We start from the raw sequence: 13,847 nt of genomic DNA, 5'->3' as shown, positions 1-13,847 counted from the left end.
TGATCCTTCGAGCTTTTCTTACCAGGAAAAGCCATTATTATTTGTTGGTACGTGTTAAGAATTAATGCTATGATTAATAATAATGTATTTTTTTACAGAAAATGTAAAAATTGAAAAAAAGCATTATATTCTTGTAAACATAAATTTTAAGCAAATGATTTATCCACTATTGTATATCGTATAGAACTTGGCTTTTTTTCATTTATAACATAAATGAAAATAGTAAATTTGTTTTCATCTTTGAAGAATTGTTACTTTAAATTCATTTTTAATGACGAATTTGTTTTTACTTGCTTCAATAAAAGCGCAATGATCGTTTTGTGAATACTTATTGTAAAATACTACATTTAATCCTTTATTTGCAGCAAATATTACATCTTCCTTACTTAACTTGAATACTTAGTTATGTATGAATACATAAAACAAATTTCATCGAAATCTTTTGTTGTTACAGAATATACATTTCTAAGTTTAGGTTTTTCTTCCATGTTTGAGCACTTAATATAAACATACTGATATAGTAAAAGAAAATTTATATATTAATTATTGTACAGGTATTACAGTGTACAATCATATAAATAAAGTTAGCGTAATTATATAACAATAAAATTAATATTTTATTATTTAAAATTACAGGCAGATACTTTGTCACATAGATACAAGGTCATCTCTGTCACTCATTTGTGCCGATAAACTAAATGCTGTGTCCGTGCTAGCTTCGCTATTCAAACTTTCGTTAAATACTGGTTTCATGTGTGCGGCGTCACTCATTTCTCTCATTAACCCTGCCATATCATCGTCTGGATCGATATCTTGAATCTCACCTACCACATCAATCTCCATAGATTGATTGTTATCCGACACGGATATTTTCTGCGGTTCGGGTTTTGATTTTTTGAACTAATTCATATGAAAATGGAATACATATTTTTATGTTATTTCAGTTGTTACATGTAAAACGAAATGATTCAAAAATTACCTTCATAGATTCTAGTTTGCATTCAGATGGTAAATTCATATGAAACACACAATTTGTGTCAAAAATTACAGGTACTGGTTCATGACATTCGATATCCGCTCGTACTGCTCCACATGCTTTAAACAATACTTGATGTTGATCCTGTTGAGATAATATGAATTTTTTAAATATATATTCGTCGTAATATTGTAACTTTATTTAAAATAAAATAACTTTACTTTAAGAATATGTTTACGACAATGTTTTGCAGCAGGAAGAGTTCTTTCTCCGCATTTTACTCCACCTTCTGTAAAGATACATTTTGATACGCTTGGTACTTTTTGCGCGGACCCATCGGTTGCCTATATAATAAATATATTAATTTTTTCATTTGTCACATGTTTCTATATTACAATTATTTCATTTTTAACAAGATATGTACTTCAATTACCTGTGCTCGGCGTTCTAATGACTTTTTATATAATACAGCCTCAACGCCACTTCGCCTATGATAACGATTTAAGGCTTTTAATTTTTCATAAATCTTTTTCTCTTTTGCACTTTCTCTGGGTTGATCATGTATACTACATAGTGTTTCTTTTTCCTTTTTAAGTGCATGTAAATATTTTCGTCTTTTTTCTTTTAAAATATATTGCAGTCTTCTAAACTGATCTATATAAAGGGATTGTAACCTAATTAATTTCTCCCGTGCAATGTAGATCACTTCTTCAGCAGTAAAGACTCCAGCATGCCTTAAAAAATTAATACTAATGACTGAATAGAAACGAATGTCTTATTTTTTGCATAAAGCAACTACCAAAGACAAGTAAATAGGTAAAAATAATTAAGAAAATGTTATTTTTTAGATTTGTACAAGCCAAAGCAAGCTAGCTTTATACTGTACGGAAAAAAAATGTATTAAAATATTGTAAATTTTTATATAAGCTCATTCTTACTTTAAGGGATCTTCTTGTGCACTGTACAAACTTTCATTGTCACTATCATCAAGATAACTTCCTCTTAAAGTATCACTTACTACTGTAGGTTCAACATCACTATCAGAAGAACTTGCATAGTCTAAAATATCACATCCACTACCATTTACTCTATATGCATCAACTTCAGCTAAAAGAAAATTTCAATATAAATTTAATTTTTATAGTTCAGAAGATCTTCAATTTAATTATTCAAGTATTATTCAATGAAAACTTACTGAAAGGATCTAGTGCCTTAATTTTTCCATCATCATCTTCAGTATCTTCTGTGCTTGAATCTGTCCTCTTAACATAGTGTTTTAAATTAAGTAAGAGCATTTCAGGTGTTTGTGGTAAAGAATGACGTGCTGTTGATTTTATACGTGCTATCTGAGCTTTCCTTGTATGTTCAGTACAATACCTACAAGAAACAAATATTAATATACTGCCTAACACTTTATAAAAGAATTCACTAAGCTTGTATTCAATACATACGAAATATCCCTTCTATCAAATCTTGGTGCAGGATTCTGACATTTCCTGCCATTAGTATTATATACAAAGCCACACTGTTTAAAAGGTGCATTTGGATCTTCAAGAATATGTTTAGCACAATAATTATATCCCTCAAGACAAGGCTGTGTACATTCATAAGATGAGTACAAACATGTTTGAGTTTGTTTTGGTCTTTTTGTAGCAACAGTAGTATTCACAGGCATTGTTTTTGGGATCCGAAACATAACTTATCTATAAAAAGTATATTTACAACTAACATACAATTCGTTACAAGAAAATATAACAATAAAATTGCATTTTACAAAATGTTATTTACAATAAATTTTAGAAAACAGCTATACTTAACGATTTCAAATTTAGCGCGCTAATTTACGTCGGAAGTCAGCGTAGTTGTAACAACTTTATTATTTTGAAATAATTAATACATTAAACGATATATGGTATAGAAAAAATTGTATTAAATATAAAAAGCATATACATTTAAGGTTTTCCTATTTCTTAAGGTAAAACTATTGCATCATATGTATTTGTAACAAGTGGTAGTTCGCCGCCATTTTGTACGTGAGATGTTGAATGAAGTTTTATTGATGTATGTACGGATTTCGAAAGAATGAGGCGGACATGTGATTAGTTTTTGTGAGAATTGCAATGAGATGAAACAAGCGGGACTTTAAGAAGCCGCGACGTTTGATCTTTTGAAAACTTACTGTGATCTCTTACATTAAACCTTCCACGAAGGAAAGACAGTGCCAACCAATTTACACTTGTCACCGTCAACGTACTTCTGGAAACTTCAAGAGAAAAAAGATTATAATTGTGAAACGTAAAATATTGGTAATTGTACAGTAAGTCTGAAGTTGTATGCGAATAAATAATACTTCAAAGGCAGCACTGGGTCCTTCCGTAGGACCAAGATAACGGGACGCTACTACAGAGATAACATTTGCTGCGTGCACATACTACTAGCTCAACGACAGTTTTGCGTCACTTCCGGGAGTTTAAAGCCTAAAACTTCTAATTGATAAACTACGTGATTCATACCTATCGTATGTAGACTGAAAAAGTTTAGGTAGGTTATGACGTTGGTCTTCAAATATTAACAAAGTTAATTTTACATTACATTTGCGTATTTATTGTTAACTGATGCAATGTAATAAAGAATTATTTCTATCGGACGATGTAAATTTATTATATTTATTGTATCGGTATAATACAACGTTTTGTGAAACGTACAAACAAGTAGTATTTTGAAGGTTCAGTGAAAATGGGATAAATTTTGTGCATGTATAAAACTTTTGTAACTTTGATATCCCATTGCATAAGATAGTATAAAATTGTTATTTTATTATTTTAATTGAAGTTACTCGAACTTTGAAGTTTACTTTGAGTTGATACCGAAACGGTGATAAAATTTATTTCGTAACCAACCTCATGGCCTGCCAAAAAATTTACGAATCAAGTTTTTTAATGTGGTGTATGATAACAGAAGAATGAAAAATACGGATGGAAAATATTTCCTAACAAAAATTGACGTCGTACATCGTTGATTACCCTGCATACCTAACATGTATCGAATTCTAAAGTGTAATGTATTCAAGGTCCAATTTTAACTGTATGAAAACTTTACCAAACTTATATCTACCGAGTACACAAAGATACAATAGCAAATAAATCCTGATACTGTGATGCATTATCGAAAAGTTGACTTTATTAATTTATTATAATGCAAAAAATTTATTTTGTAACACGTTCAAACAAATAAAACGTCCATAATATTAACGGTATTGCGAAATTTCGTATAAACCTATAAAGTATGACAATCTTATATCACGAATATTATACGAAAGTACTGAAGCCTTCAAAGAATTTTTCAACTTAATTTTTCATTTGCTGCATAAAATTCTAAAGCCGTATCCTGACGTTGGACACATATTAAACGGTTATAAAGTAAAATATATTATTTCCGGTATTCAAAATACCGCGTGTACATACATAAATTGTAAATTGTGTAAAAAGTTATTGATGGAAGAAAAGATTGAGTATTGGTGATGAAATAGATAGATCAGAAGTGGAACTTGTTCTCCAGAAAATTGACGAATGATTTGTTTTATTGTGGAAAATTTTGCAAGTATGAACTTAGAGTTTCCGGTTAGCGTAGTGACGTGAAGTTTTCAACGTGTTGCTATTGTGCATTGTGTGCTCGCCGCCACCGTCGCGACCGCCGTGAAGTGCGCATCGTTAGTACCGAGTTGTGTGTACATATAAATGGCGGCTGACGAAAAATGGTACTTTACGAAAGAACAGCTTACAAACACGCCGAGCAGAAGATGCGGCATCGACGCGGATAAGGAACTGAGCTACCGGCAGCAGGCAGCGAATTTCATTCAGGATATGGGACAGCGGCTCGTCGTGTATCCTTTTAACAATGCATGTTCAGTTGCGTGTTTCCTAACTTCCCTTTCCCCCTGTCCTCGCGATCACTTTATGTTTTTCCTCTTTTAAATCATTCAGAACTATTGTGTACGCTTACACAATCGTGTTCTTTTTATTTAATGATTCTCGAATAACTCAAATGCTAAAGTTATAGTGAGATACGTAACATGTTGTAAACATGAATGACGTGCGAAAGAGGAGGTCACGCGTCATGATTGCGGTTCTCCATATTGAACTTCATTGTGTTACGTTTAGTCCACGATGAATTTCGGCCTCTTTGTGCTATTCAATACATTCGTATTTGTTGTAAAATATTACGAGTAATTAAACATGTTGGGCAGCATTTTGTTATTCAAGTGGAGGGCAGAAAATAGGGTCACGGAAAGGCAGCTAAGCTAAGTTTGACAGTAGTACCAACCAAAATCATGGTTATTGCTGATATTTCTTATGCAAGTTTATCATTTTTTTAAAATTATTTTTTATTTGTTTTTTATTGTGCATCTTAAGATTATATCCACGGTAAATTTAGCTTGCCAATGATTGCATGTCATCACACATTCGTACAAAATGCATTTCTTAATTTATAAATTGATATCACATTTTTGTCATCAATGAGAATTCTTTTTGTTAAGGATTAAAATGAGTTTAGATTTTTGTTAATTGATTTCATTTAGAATACAATATGTATTTGTATTTTCTATAACATTTTTATGTTTCAGATACATGTTTGAAAGTCATTAATGTCTTAATTATCTTTCCAATTGAGAGAACTTCGGCATGTTCTTCATAGTATTTTGAGTTAAAAAGTTATGAATATACTTAATAATATAGTTGATAAATTATTGTCTTATTTTGGCTTGAATCACATTTTATTGTACAAAGTACAGTAATACTGCTCTGTTTACATATAATAGCTTTTTTATATTATCTTATATTTTCCTTTTATGCAATTTATTCTAAAGTTCCAATTTATATATTTTCCTTTTACTTAGGTAATAAATAATCTAAAGTATAAAATATTTGTGTGATAAAATATAAAGCAAGAAGACCTTAAAATACATAAGGAACAAGTGAGAGTCAAGATTAAAAAACAAATCAATATTATGTGATTTATTTGATCAAGTTTTTTATATTAATGTAACATACAGACTAAATAAAATTTTTTCAATATAATATATTGTTCCCTCCATTTTCTAATCTTACCATTTAATGTAATAATTAAGTGTTTTAGTTATATTTATTGTTTTTAATATTATTTCTTTTGTTGTAAAATATATATGTTTGAATTATTAATTACGTGAAATAAAGAATCGTTAAAAAATAAATATAAAAATACTAATCATCGTTAGGAGATAGAAATAGATTATAATTGTTATTGATGTTGAAAGAAAGATGCCTTATGATATTGTTTCTGATAAAATGATTTTCATCTTTTAGTGCATTATGTTAGTAGATTATTTAGACAATTATTTTATATTTGTTTAGAACTTGCGCAGTAAAGAAGTAAATGTTTTTGCTTGAAATAAGTTTAAACAGACAAAATTTGCTAACAGTTGGAAGTTGAATAGCACAAAGAATTTCTCAGAACTTGTATAAATGTTATTTACACGAACATGTACTAATCTTAATTCTCTATTATTCAATGGATATTTTCCTTAATTAGTTTATTATAGGTCACAATTATGTATCAACACAGCAATAGTGTATATGCACAGGTTCTATGTATTCCACTCGCTGTCACATTTCCACAGGAATGCAATTGCAGCAGCTGCATTATTTTTAGCAGCAAAAGTGGAAGAACAACCACGCAAGTTAGAACATGTTATCAAAATGGCCCATATGTGTCTACACAGAGATCAGCCCCCACCTGACATCCGGTCTGAGGTAGTTCATTAAGAAAATTAATGATATTCGCGTAGAGTTATTAGCGGCAAACATCTTTAATTCAATGTGCTTTCATTTACAGCAATACCTTGAACAAGCTCAGGATCTGGTTTTCAATGAAAACGTCCTACTACAAACATTGGGGTTTGATGTCGCCATTGATCATCCCCACACACATGTTGTTAGATGTTGTCAACTGGTTAAAGGTACATAAATGATATTTAAAGATGTTCATCTTGTAAAAATTTTAATAACTGTTTTATAATCAAAGTAGTATGTTGAAATATTGCAAAGAATAATAAACAATCGGGTGGTGTGTTGTTATTTCATTCTACTGAGGTTTTATCACTTTTTTTACAGCGAGCAAGGACTTAGCCCAGACTTCATACTTCATGGCATCTAACAGGTGGCTACACATTATTTCCTAGTATCTCTTACTCTTAGCAGTCTTCTGGTCAAATAGATGCCAGCTGGAGCATATTTCCAAGCTAAGACTGTCAGGCAATAGCCACTGGCGCAACATTCTGACCTATTCTCTTTTTGGAAAGCAAAGTAAACGTGACATCCTTGATGTTGAATAGAAATATCTCTTTCTCTGGAAATTGTTCTTTTAAAATGAACAGACAGCAATGTTACGAAAAATGACACAAATAAAATCTAAAAATGTTATGTAGTACATGAAAGTTTACTTTGATTTCATACGGTTTTACTGAAATCTAATGCGAATGTTTGAATGTCAACAGTAACTTTTGGGGAGGAATGTTGCGTTGCAGTCGCGGTAATGTCTGATTCTAAAGAGAACGTATGCCAAAGCGAAACGAAGTTTATTTCGTAAACTAAGTTCACGATGAGGATTGCTTAATCGAAGGTAAATGAAATATTCTTAAGGACTGATCGTTTTCTCTTACATTACGGTATATTGTCCAATTTTTATTTTTATATTTGCATACACTTATTTTAAGCTGTAGATGCACAAAACAAATTACGTGTGAATGATATGAATGTGGAAGCAATGACACGATGAATGAATGTTAAAAAGCATTTAATAATAAAAGAAAGAAACTGCCATACCACATTAGATTATAATTTATATTAGTGATTTATTATGGTATGGTAATTATTAGATTATAATCCATTCAAGTATTATTTAATAATTTGAAATATGGTTGGGCCAGAAATATTGGTGTACATCAATTCGCTTGATGATAATTGAATAATATTTGAACAGATCATGATCGTAAGAATAATTAGCGTAGATTGAGCCTTAATTTCTCTGTTGTTACAAAGAAATTTATACACTTTTTACTGAAAAAAATATTAAAACGATACGTTCTCTGAAATCTAGAAAATTTCAATATTTCGTACTACCTAAAATAATTTTTATTTTGCAATTCCATGCCTATATTTGCCACTGTATAGAAACATATACAATAATTAACCCAAAATTTACTCTGTCATGGGATTATGTTGGGTCAAACTTCGGTAAATTTGTTACGATACAACAGCAGAGTATTGTAGGGCTTGTGTTTGTGATTTAAATGTAGAAAAATCATCATTCATATGTTTATTTGAGAATATTCATGTAGAAACTTTTTGTCTAGCTCATCGCGAAAGAGAGAACTACATTAATATGCGTGACATTTTTTTCAAATGTTTTGGAAACGTACTCTTTGGAATTAAATTCCATTTATGTAAGCTATAATTGGGAATAATGTAGTTAATTATTTTCAACGAATCGTAAGAAATTCGTCCTGGTTTTATCCCGATGTTACCCATGTTTAATGGAACTAGTACTTTCACATTTGTAGTACAGTTCTTTTTATGTCCTGGGTTATATTTCGTCGAGAAGTCGTTAATCAAACGGACGACTACATTTGCATCGACTTATAGATTGTATTTTTCCTTTTCAGTTTACATTTAACAACCATGTGTCTGCAGTACAAACCAACGGTGGTTGCCTGTTTCTGCATACATCTGGCTTGCAAATGGTCCAATTGGGAGGTAAATGTAATCGATATTATATACTATAGAAGATTTGTAAATTCTCCTAAATTAAACATTCGGCGTACTAATTACCGATGTTATCATTATTTCCAGATTCCACAAAGTACGGAAGGGAAACACTGGTTTTGGTATGTCGACAGGAGCGTAACTTCCGAACTTTTACAAGAGCTTACAGCAGAATTCCTTCATATATTTGATAAGTGTCCATCGAGATTGAAAAGAAAAATAATGAGCATATCCGCCAATCAAAGTCCAAGCATTAATCACCCTAGTTTACCGAATTCACCTTTTGTAAGTAATTTTGTTCGTACATTACGAATCGATCGTAAGAGAAGATAAACTTAAATTCGATTTATCCTACTTTAGGATGCAGAACCCCGTAAAGTACAGTCTCCTGCGACGATCGACGGTGGACCTACATTCCATACGAGTCGACCTCATCATACGGAGAAACAAGAAGAGAAGAAACAAATTGTTCCCGCGCCTGCTAGACCTCCCGTCGACTACAGGGAATATCGAGAGAAGAAGGAACGCGAACGTTTAGAAAGAGAAAAGGCGACGGCTCCGACGACAGTTCCGCAGACTCACGCGTCGGATATCAACAAGCATCATTCGCATCACCATAAACCTGTATCTAGTACAAACGTGCTGAACAAACATCCATTGCCTCCAGGACAGAAGACGCTTCATCATAATCATCATCACAGGCCAGAAGTTAAAGTTGGACAGCCGGTACCTCAGAGACATTCTAGTAGTACTCAAGCTAGGGAACCAAATCGTGATCCTAATAGGCAGAGGTTACAAAGAGAGTACAATTCGAGCACTGGTACAAGTAGCAGTAATAATAGTAGTAGTACTCTTCATTCTCATAGTCATACGATGCCGAAAGATCCGAATTTGGATGGTAATTCGTTAACGGATTCCACCGCTCACAGACCGGACGTCGGAAGCTTACAAGATCCAGTTGCCCATGGAAACATGCAAGAAAAACTTAGTAATAATAATCATAGCGTGCACAGATTAAGTGGGATAGAAAATAAGCATCAGGGTCACGATAAAAGGATGTACGATCCGAGGCATAAACCTGTAGAACATAGAAAGGATAACGAACAAAAACCATACAAATATCCGGATCCAACGAGAGTCGAACGGCAAAGAAAGTCCGACACGTTGGAACAAAGATGCGAAGAAGTGAGAAAACTTATCGAGAAACCATTACCTCCGCCGAAACCTACCCTCGACGTTCCATACGCTTCAAACACACAAAAACAACCAGCTCATCACGCTAAATACAATCAGTCGGAGAAGTTGCAGACCGGTAGCGGTTCTATACCGATCGAAGCGAAGCTCACGACCGCGCAGAGTTCGTTTACGCAAGAGAAATCACCGACCAGTTTCGCTACGACCTGTTTGCTTGCTCAGAAATCGTTGCCGACGAAGACTGTATCCAGTCAGCATACCGCACACGGTGTGTCGCAGATCTTAAAGGACACGATTAAGAACGGCAGTTCTCAATCGTCGAGTTTAGCGTCTTTGAACAACGTCGACGATCCGAAAACTGAGAAGCGACCGCGGTACGACGAACTAGATAAATGTTCGTCGGACATTCAACATAGTATACTGCATACACCTTCTGGGAAGCCGAAATCGCTGTTCAGTCCAGAGAAGGTACCGACGCCTCGAGAATCCCACTCGCAAAGGCCTAAATCTAAACAAAAGACGCCACCCTCGGCCGCAAAAGTTCCTAAACAAGAACGCGTACCAGATACGTCGATAGGTTTTAATTTAGTATCACCGTTCGCGAGCCCGCCGGGCTTGCAACAAATAGAAGCTCAATCGGTTAAACGATCTGCCAGCGATGTCTCGACTACCTTCCACAAGAGGCATCGCGCTGGCAGTACTAGCGATAGTGGACAGCAACAAGTGAAAGTGAAAATGGATGACACGTCCAGTTTCGAGGCTGTTAAGATGCTCGGTAGGGTGCCAGAACTTATACAACCAATTAGAGACAATCCTTCGGCGAACGGTAGAGCTACTCAAATCGCGAACGACATGAAACCGCCGGAGCTTATAAAACCGTTCGAGGCCGAATTAACGAGATCGCGTTTCGGTGCAGTGGCGACGCAGCAACAGACAATGTCGTCGAATCAGCACGGTCTGACCAATGGTTTGGACGCGAATTTAATTGCGAAGCAAGAATCGCAAGAATTCCAAATTAAGAAGGAACCTTACAAGACAGACGTACCGATAAAGATCGAACATTCGCAGACCAAAGGTGAATATTTATCTCCAATGAAATCTGCTCAAAGTATAAGTGCCCTGCTTCAGGAACCTTTAGCACCTTTGCCATCGTTGCTGCAGAGTATGCACCAATTTAGTCAAATAACCACGCAACAAATTCATCAGGAACAATATCACCAACAACAACAGCATTTGCAACAACAACAACAGCAGCATCATCATCATCATCATCATCATCAACAACAACAACAACAACAGCAGCAGCAGCAATCTTTATCTCATTCTATGTTAATGACGGATCATCAGATGTCCCTTCAGAATCAATGCCTCACTTTGGCATCGATCAGCGAGCCTGTTATTGCCTCGACCGTCGACATAAGCGCTCTTTCGGAACCCGTGCAAACCAGCACAGAGTCGATGCTCCCTGTACCAACGTCGACCACCTTAACGCCTGCTCCGGCTGTCGAAGAGAAGAGGTCGGAGCATCGGAAGAGCGAGAAGAAGAAGAAGAAGGAGAAGCATAAACACAAAGACAAAGAGAAGAGCAAGGAGAAGCACAAACACAAGCATAAAGACAAAGAGAAACATCGCGAGAAGGATAAAGAGAAAGGCGAAGAAACTGTGCCAGCTGTACCGATCAAAATAACGATCCCAAAGGACAAGTTGAACCTGAGCACCGAGTCGACAAGCAGCACGGTTGGCGGAGCCGCGTCAGCGGAGAAGAACAAATCCCCTCAGAATACAAGCATCAAAATCATCATCCCTAAGGAACGGTTGAGAACCGACAACGTGTCCAGTTCACCGGCTCAGTCGGTGGTTCAGGCACCGTTGAAGATCAAAATCCGTACCGACGGTATCTCGAGGAGTTCCGCGGCTGCTCCGTCCACCACGACGACCAGTACGAGCAGCATAGTTCCGGATTTCACGACAGAGGGCCGGAAACGCGATCGTTCAGACGCTAAGGAGAGCCAAATGACCAATCAGCCAACAACGAAGAAGCAATCGCAGGTCTCGTCGGCGGGTTACGGGCAGCATCGACCAGGCGAACGGCAGAACGGCAGACATTATAGCTCGGGCAGCAATAACAAGGTACGTGGAGGCGGTAGAGGCGGCCGCCAGTATATCGGGCGTGGTCCACCACCAGCAGGATCGGCGGGCCATTACAATGTTCCCGGCCAGCGGGACGGCTACTATCAACAAGACACCTACAATAGTAACAATACCCGTAATCCTCATCATTCCCATCCACCACCACCACCACCGTCGGCACGCGGCGATCCGGCTGGCTACACGAGACCCGGCCACGTGAATCAATCCCAAACGGATTCGTATTTCTTCGCGAATTATCCGCCTCCCTCGATCTACAATCCCGCCGGGTACATGTACGACCCTGTCATGTACTATTCGCCGTATCAGCAACAGTACTCGATGTATCCGGCGGGTAACGTGATCATGACGCCCGACGGTGCCATCGACACGTCCGTGCCGCCGCCATCCTTACCACCGAACATGCGACAGAATCAAAATATGATTCAGCTCGCGTCTGCTCGGCAGGAATCCAAGACACCTCCACCGTTGCCGAGCGGGCCACCTCCTAGTTCCTCGCCACCTCCACCTCCTCCTCCACCGGAATAACGTTCGTATGCAAATATCCTGTCTTGTAGTGGACTTCACAGGTAGTCTTTTTCCAGAATGAAACTGAAACAGAAAAGGAAGTAGTTAAGATTAGCACTACTGCAGCCACTTCCTTAGTGAAGTTTTTTTTTAGTGCAATGTTTTTATTTCTCTCCCACTCTCTCTCTTTCTCTCTGAATATTTTTATAAGAAACTATGAAAGATTCGTTGAAATATATGAAACGAGCGAAGGAAGTGGCTGAAGGATTCCCGTAGAAACCGATTTGCGATCTTAAAGGAATATACTTTTCACCCTCGTCTTTATCCTTCTCTTCTTCTCCCTTTCCAGTTTTGTGAATGGTAGAAGTAGCAGCATGACATCGTACGATCTCTATTATTCCTAATGTTACAATTATTACCACTTCGGTCTTTTCACCTTTGTACCTGTAGCGCATCTCTCCTTAGAGTAGTTAATGAGTGTGGTTTGAGGACAAATTGCAAGGTCCGTCGCGAGCATCCTCGGGGATGAAGTATAACTGCATCGCGAAGAGGACCGTTTGCTATTTGTACCAGGGATTAATGGTAATTGGATCGTTTCGTCTGATTACGAACGCGTTTAACGTTTCTTCTGAATGAATTTTCAATTCATTAATTATATCAGGGATACTCGAAGGTTTCCGTCGTTTTATTTCTTAATAAATTAAAATAGTCGATCGCTGTGTGCGATCGATTATTAAGCCACGTGGTATCGTAAATGATGGAAACTTTTACGTACCCTTCATATTTTAAGGAGTATCTTTTTTTTCTCGAAAAGTAGCTCTAACTTGAAGAAAGAACGTCGTTTTCGTGAAGATCGAACGCAACTGCCAGATCGAAGATGAAAATGGAAAATCATGTTTTGCGCTTACGGTCAAACGTTGATAGATTTTAATTAACGGAATGCTCAATCCTTTGAAAGCAACAAACGAAAAAGAGAGAGATTAGCTTTCTTTTTTTTTTTCTTTCTTTCTCTGTGTTATAGCATAAATGAATTAACAAAAAGATATTCCTTTGCTGGCAAAGGGTTTCGATGAAACGGCGGTGTGCGGAGTGTTGCGTTTATCGTGGAATCGGATCGTCGATTTTCAAACGGGTAAATGGCTATTGAAACTTACAAGGTTACTTAAAGAACAAAAAGAAAAAAAAAAAAAATTATAGAAAATTAAAAAAAAAAAATGGATATA

The 13,847-nt window shown here is 36.0% G+C and overlaps 2 protein-coding genes across 8 annotated transcripts; one reads left to right on the top strand and one right to left on the bottom strand.

Annotated features, from left to right (window-relative positions):
- Positions 1 to 47: 47 nt before the first annotated feature.
- dgt1 (KAT8 regulatory NSL complex subunit dim gamma-tubulin 1) lies at positions 48 to 3,384 on the bottom strand. Of its 2 annotated transcripts, XM_034336039.2 has the most exons (9): positions 3,327 to 3,384; positions 3,156 to 3,239; positions 2,428 to 2,679; positions 2,172 to 2,353; positions 1,915 to 2,083; positions 1,410 to 1,725; positions 1,198 to 1,320; positions 980 to 1,120; positions 48 to 900 (listed from the first exon to the last, which is right to left on the bottom strand). In XM_034336039.2, the coding sequence occupies exons 3-9, from the start codon at positions 2,670 to 2,672 to the stop codon at positions 649 to 651; spliced, it is 1,428 nt and encodes a 475-aa protein (XP_034191930.2). In that variant the 5' UTR covers positions 2,673 to 2,679; positions 3,156 to 3,239; positions 3,327 to 3,384; the 3' UTR covers positions 48 to 648. The 2 variants fall into 2 exon arrangements, with proteins under 2 accessions (XP_034191930.2, XP_034191931.2); XM_034336040.2 differs by lacking the exon at positions 3,327 to 3,384 and having other exon boundaries at positions 1,410 to 1,710; positions 3,156 to 3,297.
- A 1,329-nt stretch (positions 3,385 to 4,713) lies between these two features.
- LOC117609542 (uncharacterized) lies at positions 4,714 to 13,841 on the top strand. Of its 6 annotated transcripts, none has more exons than XM_034336013.2 (7): positions 4,714 to 4,859; positions 6,555 to 6,765; positions 6,848 to 6,971; positions 7,126 to 7,171; positions 8,676 to 8,766; positions 8,863 to 9,060; positions 9,136 to 13,841. In XM_034336013.2, exons 1-7 carry the CDS (start codon positions 4,714 to 4,716, stop codon positions 12,643 to 12,645), a joined length of 4,326 nt encoding a protein of 1,441 aa, XP_034191904.2. In that variant the 3' UTR covers positions 12,646 to 13,841. The 6 variants fall into 6 exon arrangements, with proteins under 6 accessions (XP_034191904.2, XP_034191903.2, XP_034191908.2 ...); XM_034336012.2 differs by having other exon boundaries at positions 8,676 to 8,772; XM_034336017.2 differs by lacking the exons at positions 4,714 to 4,859; positions 6,555 to 6,765; positions 7,126 to 7,171 and having other exon boundaries at positions 6,849 to 6,971.
- Positions 13,842 to 13,847: the final 6 nt, after the last annotated feature.

Source organism: Osmia lignaria, chromosome 7 (genome assembly GCF_051020975.1).
Source record: "Osmia lignaria lignaria isolate PbOS001 chromosome 7, iyOsmLign1, whole genome shotgun sequence".
In the NCBI taxonomy this organism is placed as follows: Eukaryota; Metazoa; Arthropoda; class Insecta; order Hymenoptera; family Megachilidae; genus Osmia; species Osmia lignaria.
The sequence above is the reverse complement of the archived record's forward strand: the minus strand, read 5'-3'. Positions and strand labels throughout refer to the sequence as shown.